The 27,324-nt window shown below is 40.2% G+C and overlaps 1 protein-coding gene across 2 annotated transcripts in view; it reads right to left on the reverse strand.

The window, feature by feature from the left end:
• Positions 1-14,154: 14,154 nt before the first annotated feature.
• The window catches only part of LOC306999396 (histone-lysine N-methyltransferase set-1-like), a 14,826-nt gene continuing 1,656 nt past the window's right edge, over positions 14,155-27,324 (reverse strand). The window contains exons 2-6 of one of the 2 annotated variants that reach the window (XM_079614039.1): positions 26,907-27,048; positions 22,073-22,259; positions 21,765-21,836; positions 15,929-15,970; positions 14,155-15,823 (exon numbers count right to left, since the gene is read on the reverse strand). In XM_079614039.1, the coding sequence (XP_079470165.1) occupies positions 15,956-15,970; positions 21,765-21,836; positions 22,073-22,259; positions 26,907-27,048 (416 nt within the window). In that variant the 3' untranslated portion in view covers positions 14,155-15,823; positions 15,929-15,955. Of the gene's footprint in view, positions 15,824-15,928; positions 15,971-20,004; positions 20,391-21,764; positions 21,837-22,072; positions 22,260-26,906; positions 27,049-27,324 lie in introns of those variants that run through there. The other variant, XM_079614038.1, reaches the window with a different exon arrangement.

Here is a 27,324-nt window from a genome sequence, read left to right on the forward strand (position 1 = left end):
AGAGAGGCTAAGCAGTGATGTCACATTAACAGAGAAAAGGTGTCAAGAGGTGTGACCCAATCTGAAAGGTATGCAGGCGTGTTGACACAAGAATACAATAACCAGAGCGAGAAGATCAACTTTGTGTATTTAAGCATGAAAAGTTATTTGATGCTTTCTCTGGGCACAGTTCTTTAGTTTATCTTTTCAGTCTGTTCTTTTTGGCCTTCTGTCAAGTTAATTTTATTCAGTGTCGAGAAAATTAATTTTAGGGGTCTTTCTAAAGAAACAAAAAAACATGTAGCACAATCACACACATCTTGTGAGGCTCTTAAGTCCATCTGACACTTCAAATCAGCATATCAGAATGATTTCTGAAGGATCATGTGACAGTAATGATATTGAAAATTCAGCTTTTCCATCACGGGAATACATTACATTTGAGCATATATTAAAAAACAAAACAATTAATTTCAATTGTAACAATATTTCACAATATTACTGTTTTTACTGTAATCAAATAAATGCAGCCTTGGTGAGCATAAGAGACTTCTTTCAAAAACATTAAACATTATTTTCTTTTGACTGGTAGTATAAGAATATCATTATCTGAGCAGACGGTTGTGGCACTTTTTTCATGAAGTGTTGAAATTCATGAACATTGCATGAACACTGGATAGTGTATACCTTTGCCTTTGTCTTTCAGTTCATTTTATTTTCTATTTATTTCAATAGTCTAAAACCAGCGAGTCACCACACAGGGAGGTAACTGCCATGTGTATAAATCCTCAAGTTCCTCCTGACTAAAGCAATAAAGAGTGGAATTCCACAGGGTTAGTTGTTTAATCAGTCAGGCTGAACTGTACGTTGAGATCAAGCACCAGATTTCCAATGAAAGAGCACAAGAGAATGATGTTTAAAATAACTTTTATTTGCTCCCTTGTTTTGATATTGAGCAATCCACCACATCCACCTCTTGATTCGACTGATAGCAGGGTATTTCCAGCTAAGTCTCAGACGGTGACTCAATGGGAAACATGCATGTTGTGGACATGTAACTACTTGATTGCAGGTGTGAATGAATGAAGCAGTCACAGGCAAGTCTGTACAAATCTGTGAAAATCTGTGTCGTCCTCAAAATCACTCCTGGAAGCAAATGGAAAGACATCAAAGCACCTCCTAGCAGTGTGATCTTCCATTTGACAGTGAGCTCTCTCACTTTGTTTTTCTCCAAAAACCCCTTTGGGAGCCAAACTGGAATATCTCCATTCCTTCAGCCTCCACCATGATATCTCAGACCTATGAGCTATAAACTGCTTTGTGTGCTGTTTAGAGGAATCACAAGACTTAGAGGAATAGACAACTCAAAGGAGAAAATACAGAGAGAATGAACTCAGCACAACAGGGATCAGATGTGGTTGTCTGGGTCGTGCAGAGCAGGCTCTTGGTATGGGGGACTAGAGAGGATGCTCTATTCTCATCACAATTATGCCTTTATTGGCCGCAAATGGCCTGGCATATTTTCATGGCACATTTGTGATTTAGGATGCGATTGAAGCATGAGCCACTGAGATAGCCTACAATGGACCAAGCTGTTTACGGACCTACACTGCTCCAGGCCACTTTATCTAGATATAGACGAGCCTTTGATATCAGCATAAATATAAGATGTCTTCAAAGAAATCCAACTGAACTATTCTTTTTAAAAATATTTTATGAACAAGCTCTATTTATACACAGGAGCAGTTTATGTGTCCTCAACAGTAACAAATGCTCAAATCATGTTCGTATTTAAATCTACCCTAGTGGGGATAAAAACTATAGCAAAATGTATTTAATGTATAAAATACATTTATTTCATAAGTATACTACAAATACATAAACATATTTACTCATATCGCTTGACTTGGAGTACTTCTTTATTACCCAGCTAATGTATCACGGATAGTATATGATCACTGTATAATAGCCTATCAGTCTTTATCTATCACAATATATTTAAAGTGTACCTAAAGTATACTTGCAATAGTTCCATTTTAGCACAATAAAATATACTACTTACTACTAAAAGTACTTTAGTTGGACCTCAGCACTACTTATTATGGATAACTTAAGTGCATTAAGTAGAAATTAGTTGTTCCAATTTAGCAGGTATATCAATTTAGTATACCAAAAGTACAATTGCAGGGTATTTATATTGAGTAGGCCTATACATAAATATGTAAATGTATTTCAAACACATTTTGGTACATTTATTTTCACTAGGGTAATGATCTATGTATAGGTTCCTGTTAGGACATTTAAAATATAATTAACCTGTTATAAAAACAATATGTCTATGGCATGTCCTCACTTATAAAGTCAAACAAACCAGTGTGTATCTGTGTACGGTAAACCCTACGTTATGGGGACCAAATAGTAGTACATTATATTTTTGACCTTGTGGGGCCATTTTTTGGGGGTTAAAAACGTCTTATAATTCATACTAAATTATGTTTTTTGAAAATATAAAAATGCAGAAAGTTTTCTGTGAGGGTTGTGTTTAGGGTAAGGGGATAGAATATACTGTTGAGAATCATTATGTCTATGGAAATCCCCCTTAAAACATTGACACCCCCCCCCTCCCCTCCCTTCCCTCCCACTCTGTCTCGCTCTCATGTGCTTTTTATATTTATTTATTTAGCTAAGATTACAACTGATTTAGGGTCAGTGTTGCCAGCTGGATTTTGACACTTGGAAGATCCCAAGTTGAACTCTTAAAAAGCTACTTTCAATTTTGAACTTGATGCAACAGAAGATAAGAATACAAAATTGAAGTTGCATAATGTTTATTATTTTGACTCTAGAATAAACTGTAATTTACATTTTACTAGTTTGATTTTTTTAAAAATTCATTTATTCATTTATTTAATTTAAAATTTGTATAAAAAAAACCGGTGCACTCATAAAGATAGTCACTTTGCGCTACTTGGATATTGTATTGATGTGTCCTGAAAGAATCACTGTAAAATCCCCACCACTAATGCAACGCACAAACACAGGCAAGCAAAGTGATGCAAACAGTGAACAGTTCAGGTCTAACTTTGTCACATGACCACACTCGATATCTCACAACGATAGAAAAATAAATGTATATTCAAGTCGTAATTGCTGCTGTATATCTTTCCGTAATGCAATTCTGTTTTAGAAGATGGAGTGCTTTGAAAAGACAAAAAACAAGAACATTGTACATTTTGCCCAGGATTGTAAAAGAAATAGCAAAAACATTTATTACAGTTGGCTAATGGTGTAATCATTTGCAATATTTGCGTGAGTGTGATCCTTTGTACCAAGTGTCATTAGACATTGCTAGCCTAATCTACAACATTCCTTACTTTAGTGTCTCACGCTCAAATTCTTCTGATGACTTGCTTAGAAGCAATAAACATGGAATGAGCAGAAAAACGGTTGTACATTCCTCACATAGGTTTGTTCTTTAGAGAATTATTGCTCCATAAAATCAAACAGGGACTTGTTTGCAAAAAAATTTGCATGACATGGATCACTTCGACAGGCGTTACAACACAATTATAGATGGAGTTGGGGCAGATCCCCTAAATAGCATTAGTTTCACTGGATCAGGAGAATGCCGTTTATTCATGTGAGTCCGGCCATGTGTGCCCCTGAGCAAATAGCTGCCCCCGCTACTGCTGATCCAGCACATAGTTCACACTCAGTGGTTTTGCCCACCAAGGTGATGGAGGGCAAGAGGAAGAAGGATAAATATAGACCCTAAAAAGTTGATGGGCATTTAAGGAAAACTTTTGACAAAATGTAACTCAATTACAACTAAATAACTGTAGCACAAAACACACACTGTAAAAAAAAAGAAAAAAAAAAGAATTTACTGTAAGTGAACTATCAATCAAGCTTTAGAAAATTAGATGAACAAGTAGCCCTTAAGTTCCCTAAACTCAAAAATGCTCTTGTGACTTTTCAAAAATGGTTGGCTTTTTTATGTGTGTGTGTGTGTGTGTGTGTGTGTGTGTGTGTGTGTGTGTGTGTGTGTGTGTGTGTGTGTGTGTGTGTGTGTGTGTGTGTGTGTGTGTGTGTGTGTGTGTGTGTGTGTGTGTGTGTGTGTGTGTATGTATGTGTGCGTGTGTGTGGTGTTTTTTGTTATCTTTAATGGTGGAAGGTCATATTACAAATGCTTAAATCCTAGATCCTATATTTGTTTTGTACTTACACACATATTAAACGCCCCATCTTTATTGCTGAGAAACTGTCAGCTGAGTGACCTTGTTTTGTCAAGTTGAAAAAGAGTCATTGTGTGAAAGGCACACAAGCAGACAATTTTTCCCACTGTGGAAGATTGTCCTTAAATACAAGTCATTTTAACTGATCACTTGAAAATGTGTGCGATAATTCCAACATCAACTTGAAAATATATTATACCCCACATATATTGTCTTCTAGTAATGTAATACATCTGATCCACAACTCAGCTAAATATAGTTTATTTTAGCAGGGTATAGTTTGCCATCTGGTAAGTATCTGAATCCAGATTATATAAGTAAGTGGTGTCTGACTTGTTGCCAAAGCATTTTTTTAATTTACCCAGCTTTTTTCCCATTTGGGTGATTCTGTTCAACTGGGTGAAGTTATGCAAAAGCTCTGTTTACATGAACCAACCTAGTTCTCTGTGTACTGTTACACTTCAGTGGATAAGAGGCACAAATACAGCCATTTTATGCAGGCTGATATTGACTTCAGTGTGCCATTATATAACAGAGGTTACATGGAAGTGAAATGAGAGTCATTCATCTTGTAACAGAAGTAATCTAAGGAAATAGGCCTGATACAATACATCAACTAAGAAAAGACCTGCAAGACACCCTAAAATGATTACGATACAAGCCGCTTTGTCAAACTGTGTTGCATAAGGGACAGGTCACCTCCTTCACTCGAGGTTCTTTGAAGGTCATGACACATTTGCTGAATTATCGTTATCATTTAATGAACAATGATACAGCATTTGACCATACAATTGGTTTTAGTATTTAGAGATATCTGTATCCTTATTGTTAGTTATCGTCATCTGTGTGAACAGGCCTTTAGTCTGCCGAAGCTCTATGATGGACAGTCTGAAACTTACAGTACTGAAACTTTTTGTTGTCATTTGTACCTTGACGGCCCTCATTAATTTTTAATATATTGAAAAGAATGATCAGGATATTCCTTGTTTTTGTTACACAGAAAATGAAGTTTAGAACAACATGAAGGTGAATAAATTCATCTTTCATTTTTGTATGAGCTATGCTTTTAATCTACATTATCTGTGTGCTCTGTTTTGGCCATAGTTCCCCCTGACTTATAACATCCTCTTCACAACAATAGGAGCTGTTTAAAACAAATCAGTCAAAAGACAATGCAAATGTTTAGCGAAGGCTGGCTCAAATATGTGTTTTGAGTAATGTTGTGCATAGCGTGGGAATTATGGGAAGAATGTGAAGGGCATGACCAACAGCATATCACAGGAAACTCACAGAGCGCATCCGGCGAGGACGAGAGGGGTAACAAAACATCAGCTTTAAGAGTATCTGAAAGATGGTTATAACATCTGTGCTCGGTAAAAAAATTATATGATCAATAAGTTATGACAACATCATAACTCATCAAAATAAGTTAAGCAATTTTCATTTTTTTAAGTTATACAAGATTCAACTCAATTTTAAAACTAAAAAGTCAGTTCAATGTAATGTGAGTTGAAATGACTTAAACATTCAAGTTGATTTTACTTAAAAATGTAGTCAAATTATTCTGTTGAATTAAAGAAACAAAAACATGCCAAGACACTGACATATACAAGTCGCTGAAAAGTAAATTACAATCTATTAGAAGTGTACCGAACTGTCCGAGTCACAGCAATTAAAAGACAGTTAGATTAAAGAGTACTAACTCAGAACTTATCTTAAACTAACGCATGACAAGTGGAGAAATGACAAACATGTGGTTACTGATAATACACTGCTTGTTTTTGCATAATTGAGGTACCATTCATTTGAAGTTATGCAGAATAAGTGCCTCTTAACCTTTTATAGATCTATTCACATTCCTCTGTGCTGGCTTGCACAAGATTTGTCAGAGATGAGATAAGGCAGCTCTTCCTGGGATTATTGTTATGCATTGCAACTAATCTTCACTTTCTCATTGCAACAGACAGTTTGGTCATGGGGTTTCGAGGTAATCTGAAACAGGTGAACTACTTGACATTATTTAGGGAGTCATTCCAGTAAATGGAGGTCCAGGAACAGACGTTCAATGCTTTTATTTGGGGTAACTTGGGTTTTCCATGCTGCTATGCCTTAAATCTGCCAATAATGATCTTTCCAGCTGGAATAGATGTGCAGAACTGTGCAATATGCTGTATTGCCGTAATCATGAATGGAAAGGGGCCTTGGTACAAAAAGCTTGAGCAATCAGTGAGAATACTTGAAATGGTTACATATCTCTTTTTGAGGTCTGAGGTCATGTCCTCTTTTCAAATAGACAAAAAAAAAAAAAATTCTGAAAGGACCGGTCTTGAAATTTTCACATGCATTGCATTTACACATTAAATTTATGGTGGCAGCAATGAGGAAAAATGAGCATCGGGTGCATCCCATCACTGTTGCCAGCAGTGATCCATTCTCACACCCAAATGCTCCTGTTGTGAATCTGGAAGGGGTTGCAACTAAGGCCACATCCACACGAAGCCAGAGCTTTCCCTATCCGATGTTTTTTTTGCCTCGTTCTAAAAAATAATTCCGTAAACACGGCGTCGTCTCAAGAAATATCTGCGTACACACGAAACCACTGAAACCGACTCAAAACGATGTAGTATACATCCCAGACCAGTATGTGGCGCTGTAATTCTGCCATATAGATACAATAAAAACGGAGAAGAAGACTTTGAGCATGCGCATAAACCTTGCGCGCTGTATACAATAATATTACACAGTAGCTTCTTCTTTTCTTTTTTTACCAAGAACTTTATTAAACAATATGAACAACCATAAATGGCCTGGTACAATAGGGATGAGTCACGAATCACGATATTCAATTAGTTATCGGACTCATAAAGCTTGCCACAAAGAACCGGCAAAAGTAATGAATGAGTCAAATATAGCAAGGAGACATTTTAACAGTTTAAAAGTAGACATTTCAAGCATTCTATATATTTCTGAGTTTCGGTTAATTTATGAGACGAGTTCCAGTTCACGAGCAATGCAAGTTATATTGCGCCGGCGCGTCCATGTCATGATTATATTGTCAGCTATATTTGCTTCTTATTTATTAAATCCAGGCAATTGGTTGATGAAACTTTGATTAAAATTAAGATACAATTTATACAAAACGAAATTCACTTTAAAGAAAGGCTTTATACAAACCAGCTTTATATAAAACAAAACTTAATGTGGTCAAAATTATGTCTCCCGATATATTGCGCATCTTATGATTACTCATGCTGTTCACTTTCATAAATCAACATAGATGAAATAAAAAATAACATTATTTAAACATAAATATGAAACTAAATACATTTTCTTTAATGGCTACAACAGGCTTACTGAGAAATGTAATGTCGGAGTGGAATTTGAGCGAGCGCCGTTGTGCCGGCGAGCATGTGCGTTTTTTGAACAGCCTAATAATAATCAAATAATTCCCAGTGATCGTCGAATATTTTTTTAGTTTGAAATGCCCATCCCTACAAAATACAAAATGTCTTAATCAGACAACAGACCAGCACCATAGCATAATAAAAATATAAAGAAATACAATAAAAATACATTTAAGTAAATAATATATAAAGTAATAAAAGAGGCTCAGTAGCTTCTGCAGCATTATATTATATTTTTATACAAGCAGTCGGCAGGTGTTGTTGCTGTTACGTGACTAGCAGTGTCCGACTAGTCGACATGACATCATCGTTTCACAAAATATACGGATTGGCTGTACACACGAAAACGCAAGCGTGTCGTTTTCAGATTTATCCACTTTGGGACCCGGTTTCAAAAAATAGCGGTTTCAGTCTCTCAAAACGCCGGATCCGTCTGGACGAAACGCCAATACGACACAAAATTTGTCCGTATACAGCTAAACGCGTCTCCGTGTGGACAGGGCCTTAAGACTGACTGTGAATGAATGGTAATTGGAATTTGTAGCTCAGGAAAATGAACAATGTGGATTTGCAAGAGTGAGACAAAATGGCCTAGCGCAGCTGTGTCCAATCCTGCTCCTGAAGGGGCCACTGTCCTGCAGAGTTCAGCTCCAACCCCAATTAAACACACCTGAACAGCTAATCAAGGTCATACTAGGCATACTAGAAACTTCCAGGTGTGTTGAGGCAAGTTGGGGCTGAACTCTGCAGGACAGTGGCCCTCCAGGGCCGAGTTTGGACACCCCTGGCCTAGTGTGATTTCTCCCTCTGGGCAATATCAATAAAGTGTCATAATGCTGTGGAGTGCAACAAGGTTTAAATCCCAGACAGCGTCGGCCCCAGATTAGGCCCATGCACATCTGGTAAGTGTGGAATCCCCGTGTACCAGATGTGGGCCGGATCTGGGCAGAAACTATGTTGCTGTCTGTGATGTCAAAGATGTTTCGCTATAAATATTTTAAATGAGTTTTAAGTAAATGGAAAAAGTCAAATTAACACATAGTGATGGCAAAATGAGGCTTCCTGAACCACTGAGACCTCGCAGCCCATTGCTTCACCAAAAGGTTCATTACTCGAAGCTTCATTCATTATTGCTCACTAGTGACACCTAGCTACTGTGCAAAGAAATAGCAGACCAATAAATGAATACTGAATCAATGACCTGAGCAGACATTTTTCCATTGCCTGTGTATCAAATAAAATATGTTTCTCTCTCTGTCTGAATTTACTTGTGCAGAGACAACTGTCACACACAGTTCATTAATTATTCATAAATTGTTTGGATAGTGACAGTAGGAACAACAAAAGTGAGACTGTGTTGAGTGCAGTGCTTATGGTGGAGGGAGTGTAATAATGCAAATTGCAACAGAAAAGTGTGGGGTGGGAAATGTTAAGAATTGTTTCTGGTGTGTTTTGTGCATTGACGTGTTACTAGTTTTAGTGCAGTGTTGTGCTTATGGGACTATGGATTTAGAGGAACAAACTGCAGTTTGGGGTGGGTGAAGGAAGGATCACACATTATTTTTATTGAGGAACAGAATTTTTTCAAGTGTGTTGGGGCTTAGACGATTCCTCTTCTTGGACAGAACCTCTCCAGCCTTGGAAAAGATCCTTTCGCATGGAACAGAGGATGCGGGGGAACATAAAAATGTCAGTGCCAGCTGGTATAAATGAGGATACAAATGTTTATGTTGAGCCCAATATACTAGTGGATCCTCAGATCTTGTGAGATTCACTTCGGATAAATACCGATCCACTTCTACAGTAGCTTTTGCTGTTGCACTTGAGCTCATTCTACAGTGATCCACCGTGCTATCCAGCAGATGCCAAAGGTCACCTAATAATGGAGGTACAAAGAAAAAAACTCCCAGACAGGGGAGGATTTCCTCTTTCTTGCTGGCTCCATTACAAGGAAAAAGGAAGAGGTCACAAAAAGCAAACAAATCAAAAAGGGCAATCCAAATCAAAAAGCAGTCCAGTCCAAATCCAAAAACCAAAGCAATCCAAATAATCTTATCTAATTAATTTAACAATAATATAACTACTATAATTAATAATAGCAATATAGGCTACTATAACTAATCTAACCTGATATAATCTAATAATATACAGCCCTAACACATATATGACACAATAATGATGACGACACAACTATCTAACTGTAACTCTAACTCTCTGACTCTACTACAACTGATTCAACTACTCCTGACAACACCCACAAGGTGGCGCGAGTTTCGAACCCCCTTTATCCGGAAACGACACTCAGAACGAACCGGTGACGTATCCACACAAACCGAGGCCTCGTTTGTCATGAGTCACGTGATTTTCACGTTAACAACACAAGCCTCGAATCGCGGCTTCATCTGGCACGCCCCTTTTTTCTCGACACAAGCTCCGAAGCCTCGGTTCAAATGTCACATCACTATTAACACATGTAAACACGTCATCAGAGAAGAGATGAGATGTGCTTTGCAAGAGGGAGGGGAAGTTATTTTGATTAAAGGGCACATAAAAAAAAAAAATTCCACAGATAAATCATTTATAATAAATACGGCAATGTTACATACAAATAAGAATTGTCAGTTTTGATTTCATGGTGATTTTAAGGTTAGGATAGGTGAAAGTTATCCTGGCTAACGCCAGACCCAATTCTCGTTGAGACTTGAGACTTGGGTCTGGGAACCACATGTAAATTTTCTCGTATTTAAGCGGTGTTTACGAATGCCCGGCGCCGTTTATTGGGTGCTAAGAATGTCTATCAAATGCGCCTGTACGTAGCTCATAGCCAGTCGTTTCCATTATACCAGATGACGCATGTAGCGACAGAAATAAGACAAGGAAGAAGACGATGGGTAAGATATTTTTGTGTAAACAATGACGTTCAGCGACTATTGCCGTTTGTGCAAGATAAACATGAGGGTCGCGTCTGCTGCCATGTTGAATCTATAGATATAAACAAACTGCTTAGTTGTGTCGCATAGTTGTCGTCATGCTCCCTCCCCGTTCTGTGATTGGTTCCCTAGATGAGGCGAAAATCTGGTCCATGGTATCCAGACTGCCTTTCAACGTGAATAAAATCACAAAGCGCAAAGGCAGTATGGGGAAACCCAGGCTAGGTGAAAGTATTCTAACAAAAAATACTCACTTTGTATTTTTAATTTTAAATTAAACTAAACATTTCACAAATGTATTCCAGAAATATTTTCTTGTCATTGGGATGGAAGCCGAGAAACCATAGTTTAGGTTCATTTGTCAACTTATTGTGCCCTTCATTATTTCCTTAATATATCCACTGTATATTGCTTTTAGGCAGAACTTTGGCACCAGTTTAGGACTTTAAAAATCAATGATATAGGACATGAAGGCTATAGAATGTCTTTGAGAGATATATATATATAAAGCAAGACTGAACGCTTAGTCTAACACATCATAAACATGAAGTATCTTGGCACTGCAGGAGATAAAACAGAACCAGCTTTCAGTGTATCCTGCAGTCTGTCTCATTGATGCATGCCGTCTGCGTCGCCAAATGTCTTCTCATATAAAAACATTTTCTTTCATGCTCTACTGAGATTTAGGGTCCACTGTAATACATTCCCCACTCCTTATTTGTTGGGCCTTAAAGAACAGGTATCCATAGCAACCCTGCAACATTCCAACAACGTCTGGCCCCTGGCCTGTCACAACACCATCTGCCCGAGAGCGAGCATTCACACACTTTAAAGATTGAGTTAGAAGAAAACATCGATAAACTGAGACTTCTGATCAATTCCCACTGCACGGATCACTTCACTGTTTTTGTACGAAGCATTATGAAAGCAAACGAGAAGCTTTGCTCTGTGTTGACATACATTATGCTCTGACATTAACAACAGCAAATTTCCAGGAGTCCCACATGGTTCTCATTAACATTCCAGCGCTCTTTTTCTTTCTCCTTCTCTTCCTCTCTCTCTTTCCCACTCTCTTTTGTCTCCCGAGGAGGCCAAAAAGGAAAACTGACAGTGCTGGCTCTGGACCATGCATTCCATGGGATGTGTCAAAACCATTCTCTGAAGAGCACAGAAGGCCCACATAGGGGCACTTACACACACACACACACACACACACACACACACACACACACACACACACACACACACACACACACACACACACACACACACACACACACACACACACACACACACACACACACACACACACACACACACACACACACACACACACACACACACACACACACACACACACACACACACACACACACACACACACACACACACACACACACACACACACACACACACACACACACACACACACACACACACACACACACACACACACACACACACACACACACACACACACACACACACACACACATACTGGTACGGGTGCTTTATAAGGACTTTTCCCCCTAAAAAGATCCATCCTGGTTTATGGGGACCCACCTTTCCCTTTGTCATAGACATTAATAAAAAATATTAAACTGCTCCTTATGGCATGGGGTAAAAATCTGACTGCTCAGAATTTAATTCTAATGAAACAGTCTGGTAATATGAAGACCTGACAAACTAAAGCACTGTAAGGACAGGGCAGGAGTGGGCGTTTCCTGATTTAATTATGACTTATGAGGACTACCCTGGTTTATCTGGACATCACTCACATACACACACACATCTGACCATTAATTATGAGGACTAACCTGGTATAACCTGGACTAACTTTACCCATGAGAGTGCCACATCACTTAAGTTTGTTTCAATACCAGCATATAGAAAAACAAAACAAGAAATTATCAGCAATTGTTCACCCTGGCTTAAACTTTAAGAGAGATTTCAGAAAACTAACCTGAGTTTGTAATGTGAGATTTAACAGGTGTGAAGTGAGTGAAGAGAGAAGAGAGAAGAGGGAAAGTGAAATACGGAAATATTTTAGCTTTAAAAATTAAGAAAATAAAAAACCAAAAGGAGAGTTTACTATTTAACCATCACTGACAAATGCATTCACCCACAAGTATTTTTCATAATTGAACCTTGAATGTCAGTCTTAATTTATTCATTAGATTTTAAGAAGTTTTGTCTAAAGATAGTTTTGAATAAAGCTAAATATTTCCAGTTGATTGGGTTTGGGTTTTGTTAATGTGAAAAGAGAAGATTGTTCAAGACTTGGTATTATTATCTAAATGAACATTGCTGACCATTTGGGTTTAACTGTACATCTGTAACCATATGAATCATGCATACACACACAACCCTAACTAACCCTTGATTATGAGGACATTTTGGGTTTAACTGGACCTCTCTCACACACACTCTCAAACACCTGACTAACCCTTGATTATGAGGACATTTTGGGTTTAACTGGACCTCTCACATACACACTCTCAAACACACACAAACACCTGACTAACCCTTGATTATGAGGACATTTTGGGTTTAACTGGACCTCTCACACACACACTCTCAAACACACAAACACCTAACTAACCCTTGATTATGAGGACATTTTGGGTTTAACTGGACCTCTCACATACACACTCTCAAACACACACAAACACCTGACTAACCCTTGATTATGAGGACATTTTGGGTTTAACTGGACCTTTCACACACACACTCAAACACCTGACTAACCCTTGATTATGAGGACATTTTGGGTTTAACTGGACCTCTCACACACACACTCTCAAACACACACAAACACCTAACTAACCCTTGATTAGGAGGACATTTTGGGTTTAACTGGACCTCTCACACACACACTCAAACACCTGACTAACCCTTGATTATGAGGACATTTTGGGTTTAACTGGACCTCTCACACACACACTCAAACACCTGACTAACCCTTGATTATGAGGACATTTTGGGTTTAACTGGACCTCTCACACACACACTCTCAAACACACAAACACCTGACTAACCCTTGATTATGAGGACATTTTGGGTTTAACTGGACCTCTCACACACACACTCAAACACCTGACTAACCCTTGATTATGAGGACATTTTGGGTTTAACTGGACCTCTCACACACGAACACCTAACTAACCCTTGATTATGAGGACATTTTGGATTTAACTGGACCTCTCTCACACACACATACACACTCTCAAACACCCGACTAACCCTTGATTATGAGGACAAACTGGGTTTAAATGGACATCACGATTAACTCCACACATAGCAGGAGTACCTGTATTAGAGTTAACCATACTAAACCAAATCAACTATTCTACGTTAAAGAGTGAATTCACAAATGATTGTGCATCTTTTTGCTGCCACTAAACCTGTAAAAGTAATACGCACACCTAAGGAAATAGTGCTACAATGTGCTGTTGCTATATCAACCAACATATACACGTGGTGCAAAATGAACCTGGTTGGAGAAAAGGATTAAAGATCAGCAAGTTTTACACTTCATAGAAGACTAGTTAAAGGACAATTAGATGAAGAAATGCAACTAGACAGCCAATAAAAACTAACAAAATTAAACTGAAAAGGGCAATTTTTATTTTGCAAATGGTAAAAAAAGGCTCAACAACTGAGGTCTAATAAGGCCATTATTAGAGATGCACCGATTGATCGGCTTGGGACCGGAATTGGCCGATTTTCACGTGATCGGCCATGACCGGCGATCGGCCAGTCAGTCTGACATATACCGATTTTATACCGGTCAAACGCACTCTGGCGCTGCATGATTAACATCGCGCAACATCAGCATCACACGTGCACACGGAACGCACATGTAGAAAACCTCATGAATTACGTCAGTTTCACACCGCAAGCGTGAGAGGCGCGTATTTTTTTCGGCGTGCATGTTAATCAATGAGTGCATCACACCGGGAGCAGGAGCAGAGCGTGAGCGTCAAGCAGGAGCGTCGCGTGAGCAGCAGTGAAGCGCAGAGTCTATTTTTGCTGCGCTGCTCAAACTCAATTAAAGTGAAAGCAGTTTTTTTGAGGTGCAAAATAAATATGATTTCACACAAAAAGTGCCAAAAATGCACTGAATTTGCATGTCTAGTGTGTTTTAACAAGAACTGGAATAGGCTATGTCAGAAAAGAAAATGAAGACTCAAAAATATTTATAGAAAATTCACCCATTTAAACTTGTTTTTATTATTCAGTTTGGGTAGAAGTATATGGTGTTTTATAAAAAAAAACATATAGAAAATAAATGTGTGTGCTGTTAAGTGGTTAGAAAAAATGAAATCGGAATCGGCTAAAATCGGTATCGGCAGGTCAACCTCGTAAAAATCGGAATTGGATTACAATACAAAATTGTGATCGGTACATCTCTAACCATTATGGGACTAAAGTGCATGAGGGAGTGTGCCTCAAAATGACCACAGCAACACACTGGAAATAAAACCAAATTAAATTGCCTTCCAGTAAATGCATGTATTTGTAAATTTCTTTCAAAACAGTGTTTTAATAAAAGTAAATAAAAGGATGTCTTGAACACTCTTCTGGCCCAACAACACTTTAGAGAACAAAACCCCCAGACATTAAAGGTTGTATCAGCGATTTCAGGCCCAAACATAAATGATCACATTCATCTAATCTTTCCTAACAATCCGCTAGCTGCCGCCCCATAAGCATGCCGTCCAAAAACTGCGTCTCTGTAGGCAGCCTAGGCTCTGAGATCTGCACACAAAAACAATGGGTTTCACCAGCCACCAAAACCAAAATAAACAGTGTTCCAACCAATCACCGCAAAATCTCAAACCACAACACCCCCACCTTTTGTGTGCAGATCTCAGAGCCTAGGCTGCCTACAGAGACGCGGTTTTTGGACGGCATACTTATGGGGCGGGCAGCTAGCGGATCGTTAGGAAAAATTAGATGAATGTGATCATTTATATTTGGGCCTTTTTTGGGCCTAAAATCGCTGATACAACCTTTAATGGAAGGCAACACTGATCTCTCGAAGAACTCTAAGATAATTTCTTTTTCAACATCAAACCTCGGTTCCTCACGAAATCCCTTATATTTTGGGCCGTTCTTTCTCTCAGGACAGGGTCCTCAGCAGTCTTGCACTGCTCACACTCTGCCTTTGTTGCAAGGTGTCCCTTTGAAATATGGACTCTGAAATGTTTCATGACAGCATTCACTTCATTTGGGCTCCATGGCCTTTTCACTATTCTCCTCAATTTGGTCTCTGTAAAACAAACAAACAAACAAACAAACAAACATACATATGTATACCTATACACCTATATGTATATACATGAAATAACTTTAATATACCCAAATGTTTAAATACCTCTGGAGTTCTCAGTTTCATCCTGATTCATTTGGCTTTTTCCTGAGGGGTAAAAAGCAACAATTAAAATGTATTCCAGGCCTACAATCTAAACCGTTTCGGACCATGTGAAATATCAGCAGATAAGCACACAGGGAAAACTAGTCTCTGGTCCTGTGTAACACGAAAAGGACCACTTTACACTGAAATGGTTTTTGGTGAACTGAGTAGTATTGGATGAGTTGATCAGAAAGATCAACACCTCCCATATTCTTGTTGTATTCAGTGACAGGGGTTGGGCATGGAATGGATTTCGTGTTCCAGCCTCCATCCTGAGTTCTTACCCTTCTCTGAACTGTGTTGCCAGAGAAGGCCGGGTGAATTGTGGAGCAGACAGAGACTTCCCGAGTGTCCATCCACTTTACGAAAACCAGAGGGCCGTCACGGATCCACCTGATGGTGCCCCTAGGATCCTTTTTGTTCATGGCATTTGTGGTTGTGCGGGGGCATCCTCGTCTGTTGTCCCTGTAGGTGCCACATGCTCCAAAGTTCATGCTGTAGAGATCCATGAATAGCTTTGGACTTGTGTAGAAGTTGTCTACATACACATTGTAGCCACTCCCTAGGAATGATTTGTTCATGAGGGACATAACCGAGTCGTATACCAGTCCTACACCAGAAGCAAACACAGACTTCCCCGTGTATACAGCAAAGTCTAAAGTGTACCCAATGCTGCTGTCTGCCAGCACAAAAAGTTTGAAGCCCCACTTAGTTGGCTTCGCCTTCATATATTGCGTCATGCCAGTGTGAGCCTTTGTTGCCACCATCCTCTCGTCCACTGAAAGGTTCTGCCGTGGGCGATAAAATGCTCTGCATGCATGTTTGATGTCATCTAAAAGGGGCTTCAGACGAAACAGCCGGTCATAAGCTGGTGTCCCTCTCTTCCGGTCGTTGTGGACATCTTCATCAGGGTCGCTCATGTGGATGTTCCAGGAAATGACCTGATACCTGTCACGTGCCATCACTGAGTGGGGAAACTGTTGGCTGAAAATGGTGTTTGTCCTCCAGTAGTCCCGGATATTTGTCAGTCTCACCAGTGCAAAAAAGAAAGTCAGTCCTAAATATTGGAAAAATTCTTGAACAGTTAATTTTTTTCCAGGAATATATTTTGCCACTGGCAATGTTTTTTTTGCAGCGTTTGTGTTTGTGTTATTACACAAAGTGGTTGCTGCACTGTCACTGACAAAAAGTTTGAAAAGGTCCAATGGTGTGTATATGGATGTGGGGCTGAGCTGATGTCCTGGCTTTATTGTTGGGACGAACCTTTTGGGCACTGGAGGGATGTCTGGCTGACTCTTACTGTTCCATGATGGAGTTGGGGCTGCTGGCTGTGGTGATCTAGATCTCGAACCTTGTGGATTCAGGACTCTGTCGACCCCTCAAGCTGCCGGATCTGGATCTTGACCTTGACCGCGCTCTCCCTCTAGACCGTGACTGCAGCCGTCCATGGCCTATTCTAGAGTGCGGATCGGGCCGAATTTTTCTGTCCGAGCCCGGCCCGCGTCCGACAGAGCAGTAACCGAACCCGACCCGAGCCCGACAGGCATACAGATATTTATGTTCGAGCCCGACCCGAGACCGAAAGTTAAAATTCCGGTTTTTTTATTCTCATACTAATGACACATGTACGTTTGTTTGTGTGGAAAGCCCGCTTTTATTAAGCAACTTAAGGAAGAGATTCAGAAATGTCAATAGATGAGCGTGTCACCGCGCGGAGCAACAAGCGCACGTAACACAGGCGTACATGCACGTGTTTCGTTGTCACGGCCCACGGCTACATAAACAAATTTCCGCACAAAGGAAGACAGATGTTATGGTAATATTTTACATATATTTTAATCACAAAAACGAACGTTTGCATCAAGTGAAAGCATCAGGCACATTGGCTACCTACATAATAACCTGTTTTAAATTTAAAATGTTCAATGCCTTCGCGTTGATGTGACCGAGCCCGACCCGAACCCGAACATCAATTCTAAATATCTGTCCGAACCCGGCCCGGCCCGTCGGGTACCGGCGGGTCCCGTCGGGCTCGGGTCGGGTATCCATCCTCTAGCCTATTCCTGGCAGCTGCTGGGATGCTGCAGCAGAAGTGGGAGGCTGGGATGCTGCAGCAGAAGTGGGAGGCTGGGATGCTGCAGCAGAAGTGGGAGGCTGGGATGCTGCAGCAGTTGTGGAAGGCTGGGATGCTGCAGCAGAAGTGGGAGGCTGGGATGCTGCAGCAGAAGTGGGAGGCTGGGATGCTGCAGCAGAAGTGGGAGGCTGGGATGCTGCAGCAGAAGTGGGAGGCTGGGATGCTGCAGCAGTTGTGGAAGGCTGGGATGCTGCAGCAGAAGTGGGAGGCTGGGATGCTGCAGCAGAAGTGGGAGGCTGGGATGCTGCAGCAGAAGTGGGAGGCTGGGATGCTGCAGCAGAAGTGGGAGGCTGGGATGCTGCAGCAGAAGTGGGAGGCTGGGATGCTGCAGCAGAAGTGGGAGGCTGGGATGCTGCAGCAGAAGTGGGAGGCTGGGATGCTGCAGCAGAAGTGGGAGGCTGGGATGCTGCAGCAGAAGTGGAAGGCTGGGATGCTGCAGCAGAAGTGGAAGGCTGGGATGCTGCAGCAGAAGTGGAAGGCTGGGATGTTGCAGCAGTTGTGGAAGGCTGGGATGCTGCAGCAGAAGTGGAAGGCTGGGATGCTGCAGCAGAAGTGGAAGGCTGGGATGCTGCAGCAGAAGTGGAAGGCTGGGATGCTGCAGCAGAAGTGGAAGGCTGGGATGCTGCAGCAGAAGTGGGAGGCTGGGATGCTGCAGCAGAAGTGGAAGGCTGGGATGCTGCAGCAGAAGTGGGAGGCTGGGATGCTGCAGCAGAAGTGGAAGGCTGGGATGCTGCAGCAGTTGTGGAAGGCTGGGATGCTGCAGCAGTTGTGGAAGGCTGGGATGCTGCAGCAGAAGTGGGAGGCTGGGATGCTGCAGCAGAAGTGGGAGGCTGGGATGCTGCAGCAGAAGTGGAAGGCTGGGATGCTGCAGCAGAAGTGGGAGGCTGGGATGCTGCAGCAGAAGTGGGAGGCTGGGATGCTGCAGCAGAAGTGGAAGGCTGGGATGCTGCAGCAGAAGTGGGAGGCTGGGATGCTGCAGCAGAAGTGGAAGGCTGGGATGCTGCAGCAGAAGTGGGAGGCTGGGATGCTGCAGCAGAAGTGGAAGGCTGGGATGCTGCAGCAGTTGTGGAAGGCTGGGATGCTGCAGCAGAAGTGGAAGGCTGGGATGCTGCAGCAGAAGTGGAAGGCTGGGATGCTGCAGCAGAAGTGGAAGGCTGGGATGCTGCAGCAGAAGTGGAAGGCTGGGATGCTGCAGCAGAAGTGGAAGGCTGGGATGCTGCAGCAGAAGTGGAAGGCTGGGATGCTGCAGCAGAAGTGGAAGGCTGGGATGCTGCAGCAGAAGTGGAAGGCTGGGATGCTGCAGCAGAAGTGGAAGGCTGGGATGCTGCAGCAGAAGTGGAAGGCTGGGATGCTGCAGCAGAAGTGGGAGGACCCTCCTCAGCGGAAGAATGGGAGCTTTCCTGTCTGGCTCGGGTGGGTGGGCTGGTGTCTTCATTATCATGACTGTAAAACAAATAAAGCAAAATATTAGATCATACATATCAGATCAATTAGTGTTTTTGTATGCGATTTCTCACATAAGATAACAATGGCTGAGATTGCTACTGTACCCCCCAACCCACCACAGCTATAATATGAGCACTCTCTCCCCAGCCAAAAGGTGTGACCAACCCCCCACTACAACATCCTTGAGACATTCTCTCCACAGCTAAAAGGTGTGACCAACCCCCCACTACAACATCCTTGAGACATTCTCTCCACAGCTAAAAGGTGTGACCAACCCCCCACTATCCTTTGTTTGTATCTCTAGGTAAACTCAGACAAACAATGGCTGAGACAAAGTGTAATCCACAACTCTTACTACTCTGTAACAAACATAGAAAACGAAATACTACTTTTACAGAACTTATTATTACATATTTAGAAATTTTATTTTATTATTTTATTTTATTAGTTTTTTTTTTAATATACTTTTACAGTAAATAAATAAATGGAACTTACTCTTCAGCAGGGTCTAGACCATCCTGGTAATCTAGTTCCTCATGAGTCAAAAAGCTCTCTTCTCCAGAAAATCCATCATCCTCCATGGCATCAAAAAAGGCCAGCGCTTGATTTAGATCCATGTTTCTCAATCTCTGACGATCCATTATTCTCTGTATATTCTTCAAAACTCGCGTCTTTCTGTGCGTCTCTCTCTCTCTCCCCTCGAAACCACTGTGCCGTGCGTCTCTCTCTCCACAATATCAGCCTTGGTTCATGCGTAATGACGCACACCAACGTGGACGACGGATCAGCCTGTCATTGGTCAACAACCTCACGCAAAGAATCACGTGATATCCAAAATGGCAGCTAGCAAAAATGACAGAAAATGTATAAATTATGGACATCAAGTGGATAAAACTTGGATATAAGCGTTTGGATTTATTGCTGAAACACTCTGAAAGGACGCACAAGTTCCAGGCTGGATAGAAAAACTTCTGTAAAGGCTAGAAAGACACCAAAGACACCCCCGTGACGGCTAGCTCGTTAGCTTTCTGCTGCAAAAAACGGTAAGAAAATCAATCAAATAATATAAATATTTATCGGAGGAGTCGTGTGGCGTCGTGGACGATGCCGTCGGGCTCAAAGGGTTAATGCAAATGGGTGGAGTGTCTGTTCCGGATGCCTCCTGGACGCCTTCCCGGGAAGGTGTTCCGGGCGCGTCCCACCGGGAGGAGACCCCGGGGAAGACCTAGGACAAGCTGGAGAGACTGTCTCCCGGCTGGCCTAGGAACGCCACGGTGTCCCCCCGGAAGAGCTAGAGGAAGTGGCTAGGGAGAGGGAAGTCTGGGCATCTCTGCTTAGACTGCTGCCCCCGCGACCCGGCCCCGGATAAGCGGAAGAAGATGGATGGATGGATTTGTTTTAGACAAATATGCTTGCACTCTGTCACCAACTAGATATATTTAAATTAATGTAGGCCACTTTTCACTGGTAACAAAAGACATTTAGCATTATCAGGACCCACAAATATTCCCCCACTGCATTATATATATATATATAGTAGTTTAATGTAGTATTGACACTAAAACTCGGTAAACTTGATTGTTTCCCCTCAAACAGTAATTTTTATTTTGGGTGTCCTATACACAATACATATTGTCACTATCCACAATATATATTGTTGCATTTTTGTATTGCGATACATTGCTTAATTGACAGCCAATCGGAATCAATTCTGCTATAACATGCTTCAATATATAAGCGGCAGTCAAAGATGCGATCACAATAAACAGAACGTTACCGTCTGCTGGTTGGACCCTAACACAGTTATGGTTAGTGTGAATGGGCCTTAACAGTTTACATCTCTGTGACTGAAAGTCACAAAGCATATCCAGATTGAAAAGTGTGCATATTGGGTCTACAGCTTATCCACAATAAAGAAGCAGCCGACACATACCCAAAGCAACATCTTTTCCTCAAACCCTATCCCTGACATGACGGTCCTCGTAGTGGAGAACTGTCCTTACATTTCAGGTCAGTGTCATGCCCATCCCCCAACGCACGAGTTATGAAAATGAATGAACCGAGCAAGGTACATTTTACTCGAATTTGAGACGTCACAACAGGGTCTTTAAGACGACAGTCCACGTCAACCAGTCTAGTATGGTGCCCAACCATCCTACACTTAACATTGCCTGTGTCAAAGAGAAGAAAACAATGAAGGAACATGCGCTCACTTACTTTCTGTTTCACTGATGAAGAAGGATTCACAATGCATTCAGTCACAGCCACTGATGTCTCGTCACACAATTCCTGTAATTATGAGAAAGACAGGTACAACACTGAGGCAAGGATGTTTGCCAATTGGTCACCGCAACTAATTCTAGTATCAACCAAAGTCTAAATATCTAGTGTCCCTTTCATTGCTCCGTCGTGCACAAAGCAGACATGCAGAATTTTTAAAAATAATCTGCATCATATAAAAAACTAACATTCATGAAATACAGAACATGGTTGACTTTCAGTGATAAATTCTTTAAGAGACTCACCCTTAAACGCCAAGGCCAAGAGGAATCCCCATAGTTGTATGTGACTTCCTCATCTGGAAAGATATGTCTTATACTAAACAGACACAGGTGTGGCCTTCCGTCAACAATGATTGTCTTGACTTTGCAATTTGGATCATTCACCAGTCGTCCAAGTGAATGTCCACCGTACTCTTTTGTTGCATCTATGCTGTGATAAAAATAGTGCAGTAAGAAACTTAAAACATAGACACACACTGAAACATACGGTTCTAACTGAACATTTGGGTTAGGCTAACCTTGGCCTATTTAACCTATATTCAAATACACATTGTGAAAGTTAACTTGACTTCCTAAGAATTTAATAGGTCAGATGATCCACTTAAGGTAAAAAAATAATACCCCAGTTGAAAAATAACCATGTTATTGATTATTTATCACTAACTAATAAGTTCCTCATGTTATGAGAACCATAGCAAATCTGCTATTGTAATAGTGCTGCACGATTAATCTTATCGCAATCGTAATCGCGATGTCAAGCCTGTGCAATTATATGACGCAAAATGCTGAGATTTTATGTAAAATAAACAATGGGCTGGTACGCAATTAACGCAGCATCTGTTATTTTTTGTCATCCTTTGGCTAGTGTTACATGATAATGCTCTCATGCGATTGCTTAAAACCATTCATGCGAGACAAGTCAAAAGAGAGCGCGCTGAATAGGGATGGGCATCGTTAAGAAATTATCGATATCGATGCCATTGTCAAGTCTGCTTATCGATGCGATTCCTTATCGATTCCCATATCGATTCCTGTACTATTTGCTGAACACTTACAGGGTGGCTTTGAGAGTTGTTGGCTTTGAATGTCTCATTTAAAGTGGTTTTAGAGAATGAAAACCAAGTGTGGAATATCAATACAGAAGTTGAATGCTTTGAAATTTCTAAAAAAAAAGTAAACATTTCTAAAACAATGATTCTGATCTTAATTCAATATCGATTCCTTTGGATAAATATTCGGTACAGTAGATGCGTTAATATGTTAATTTTTCTCCTCCCAAAATTGTCACAGTGTCTGGTGGTTCCCTGGGTTTAACATTAGAGGTCTCAGTTTTCACGGTGTCTAGGCATTTTCACTACACTTCCCATAATCCTGTCTGTCACTGATTGTTCATTTCCTTCAGCTGTCTCGTCACCTTGTTTGCACTTGTGTGTATATATACCCTGTCTGTTTCAGTGTTTGTCACGGAGTCCTTGTATAATGTCCCCACACTTCCGTTGTGCTTTGAGCCTGTTTCCCTGTCGTTTGTTTATTTTTATGTTTGGATTGCTTACATGGTATTTGACCCCTGCCTGGACTGATCGTGAGTACGGATTACCCAATAAATATCATTGCGCTTGGATCTCTAATTCCCTGTGTGTGCGTGTCGTGACAAAAATAATCTCACCTAATGCAGAGCCCTGTCAGCTGGTATTATTATTATTAAAGGTTAAAAATAGCATCTCAAATTATAATAAAATGTGTTTTTTTATGACAACCTTATAATATATTAATGATATAGGTAAAAATATAATAAATATGTAATATATTATATTTAGCAAAATACTCCTCTCAACAGACAATTTTTTAAGTCTACCTACGTGCTGTGATTATTTAATGGCTTTCCGGTGAACGTAACATTACGTGACTGAGCTGTTTAGTGTTTATGGACCTCTTTCTGAGGTTGAATAACACTTGATCGATTTTATTACATTTCGGTAAGTTGAACTGTATCTTTCAAATAACTTATTGATCATTCGAACTTAAGTTAATTTAGGCTACTATTAACTTAGTAGTAGCCTAACAGATGATCGGCTCACGTGCCGCTTGAACTGAAATCTGTCACGTCAATTTACAAGCACCAAAACGGTGTTTATTGTTTGAATTTTGTAATTAAATTGACAGAATCTGAGAGCTGAGAATTAGTTTCTCTAGTATAGTGTCAATAGTACCGTACGTTTCTCTGTCGGTGCTTTCTCTGCGTGAGAAAATGGATGTGTGGCGTGAGAGCGTGTGGAAAGTGACAACTGCGGGAGTCTCACGGTGAATTCGTGAGAGTTGGCAGCCCTGCGTCCAGATTAAGTTTGTAAATGTTTTTGGAGGGTGTGCTTGTGCAGCCAAGAGTTCATTTGCTTTGTTGTTTTTGTATCTCTATGGCAAACGCGCTGAGCGCGTTCGGAACTACGGGAGCCCAGACCGAGCGTCGGCGGATGTTAAAGAGAAAACCGATTTTCATTCAAACATATCGACGTACACTACACATTCGAGTTAATCAATAAAATATATTTATCTCCCAGCCTAATGGAAAGGAACATTCGGAATCGTTAGTGGAATCGTTAACGTGTGGACGTGTACGATTCCGATGGATCGGAACTAGGGATGCAAACTATTAATCGACGATCGATTAATTGTCGATAATACATTAATTGATCAAACTTATCGATCATCGATTAAGCAGGTTCATGCGCGTGCGTGCTGCTCAACCGCGAAACACAAGCGAGCGCGTCGGAGTTATGTTTGGGACTATTTTACACCATCATGACTAAGTTTTCGTGTGCATTCGCAGCCTTTTGTTTTGTGCAAATGTAAGTTGTAATAGTTTATTATGTGTACGCTTATCTATATCTGATTTATCTCATATTGGATGCATTTGGTTAAGAATTGTTGAAGCGTGATCTTTAGCGCGCGCAGCTCAAACGGCAATGCACGGCTAATAATGACTATTGGGACTGTCATATTACATAACATTATAAAGAGAACAATAGTGTAATAAAACATTGTGAAGTATTTGGGTTTAGTTGCCGTGTCACGTTGTTCCAGGAAGAGCGCGTCCACAACATGAGTCATTCTGAATGGCACGTAACTCAAGTTCACTTGTGCATTCACGTCATTTTGTGCAGATATAATTTGTAATATAATGTTTATTTTGTATATATCGGACTAATCTCATATAGGTTGCGCTTCTTTGAGTTAAATAACGCGCTGGCAAAGTGCTCAACGGTTATTCATTCAGCGCGCGCCGCTCAAGCAGCAATGCACGACTAATAATAACGATGATTAATTTGGGACTGTCATATTACATAACATCAGAACACTATTTTATTAAATCGTTGTGAATTCATTGGGTTTAGTTGCCGTTTTCAGTGCGTTTCAGTGCACGTCTAACGTAACACACTGCAAGCACGCATCTGAGGCGGCGTTGGTGAGTGACACGTTGTATTATTAGTCGTTATATTTGATTATTAAATAATTAATTTAATTTAATTATCATTCACATCGAAACATTTTACAATCCTACTAGCCCTTTATTTGGATTAAAAGCCATTCTCATTCATTTGGTGAGTAACATAGCGTGTTTAACAAACCCTGTCATGCTGTTGGCCATATGCACTGCAGCAGACGCATAACTGATCGTTAATTTAAATTACGATCGATCATGGGAATTTGTGAAAATTGACATCCCTTCAGTTCTATATTTGAAGTTTCCAGGTCTAGTAATCTTACTGTTACCTTTCTCAGACCAAGCATCAATAAGTGCTGCTAATGTTTCAAGTTTTTCAAGTAGTTCATATAGATTTTTATTTAACATTTATTTTATGTTGCTTAATGTTTGCAACAGGTGAGCCAGTGCACAATTATTTTTTATGTATTTTAATTTTCTGTGCATAATTTATTTTGTTAAACTACATAAATGCCATTCTGTACCGTATCCCAACTGTTACAATAAAACATAATTTGAGCAACATAACATGCATTTTTGTTCAGTATATAAGCAATATTTAGCTTTTTATGTTAAAGACACTGTTGATACCGTGAGAAATGTACATTCTCAGGAAAATAGCCGCTTATCAGTTAATCGTTAATCGATCGATAATGTCAATCAACTAATGATTAATGAATTAATCGATAATTTGCATCCCTAATCGGAACGTTTGGAACCGATTTCCAAGCCTAGCGCTGAATGTCCGACTGTGACTCATAGAAAGACACGCGCCAGAAATAGTTCTCTTTCGCGCTTGAACGAACAATAACACACAATTATGCCAAAATGTCATTTGTCGAGTATCTTCATAACATAAGAGCAGTCTTATGATGGAGGTATAGAGTTGTGAGAGAATGAGGCGCATGTGAGATCCGCGTCTCTGTCAGCAGCGGCTGCTCTTAAAGGGCCAGCAGCCAAAGCTTTCTGTCAGTAAAGTTAATCAAAGAACAAAGGGGACAGAGAAAATTACTCACTGCTCTTGACTAAAGAACTTATGTAGCTTTAATAAGGATTAGTCTATTTATTATGTTTGATAACTTTATAAAATTTCTGTATACCTGAAAGACAGGAAGGGCACAGGTAAATATGACATTTATTATGGGTTTATGTGAGGATTATTTGAAGTTCACTTAAATTAAAAGCTGTTATATTTAATGAAGTCTAATAAATGTTTTTTTATTTTTTATTATAGCTTTCAATTGAAATGATGGAATCACTGTAATGTTGGATGGCTATAATTAATGTTTTTAATGGGGGTGGATTAATTTATATCCAGACATCAATGGCTTCGATGTTATCAATCATTTAGTTGTTGTTGCTAGTTTGAGTTGAGAAATACACATTTCAGAATTATCACTAATCTGTGTATTTTGCTTTAGATCCAAGCAAGTAGACTCATGAAACCATTTGTTTATTATATCGCAATTGCATATTCCAATTGCAATATTGACCTCAATCGCAATCATAACTGTTTTTATTAGAATGACATGCAACTAGTTTGCTCTGAATATGAACCAAAAATAAATAAATAAACCAAAAAAGAAACAGCCAGCTTACCAATAACGTGTTCCATTCCATGTGAAGTCAAACAAGTAGTTGCCTTGAACATCTTTAACATGTTTACTTTGAGAGAGAATCTCACGGTATTCAACAACAAAGGTGGATGGTTCAATGTGCTCAAGTGCAAACACACCTCTCCCTAAAAGAGCAAAATAATATATAATAATACAAATAAAACATGAATCCAAGTGCACCTATATGTTACACAGCTAACCAACCTATCCTTTTAAAGAGTTAAATCCTGTAAAACTGTGTAATGTAATATGAGGTGCAAGAAAGAAAAAAAAATCAAGCATTGGTTTTCACTGTGATATAGTCTACTAGTTGAATTTGGTTGTAACCAAATTAGGTACAACAAATAAAATAAAATAGAAATAAATACTTAACTATGTATACAGAGAATAATGTAAACATT

This window comes from Phoxinus phoxinus (assembly GCF_949152265.1).
Source record: "Phoxinus phoxinus genome assembly, chromosome: 5".
Lineage (NCBI taxonomy): Eukaryota > Metazoa > Chordata > Actinopteri > Cypriniformes > Leuciscidae > Phoxinus > Phoxinus phoxinus.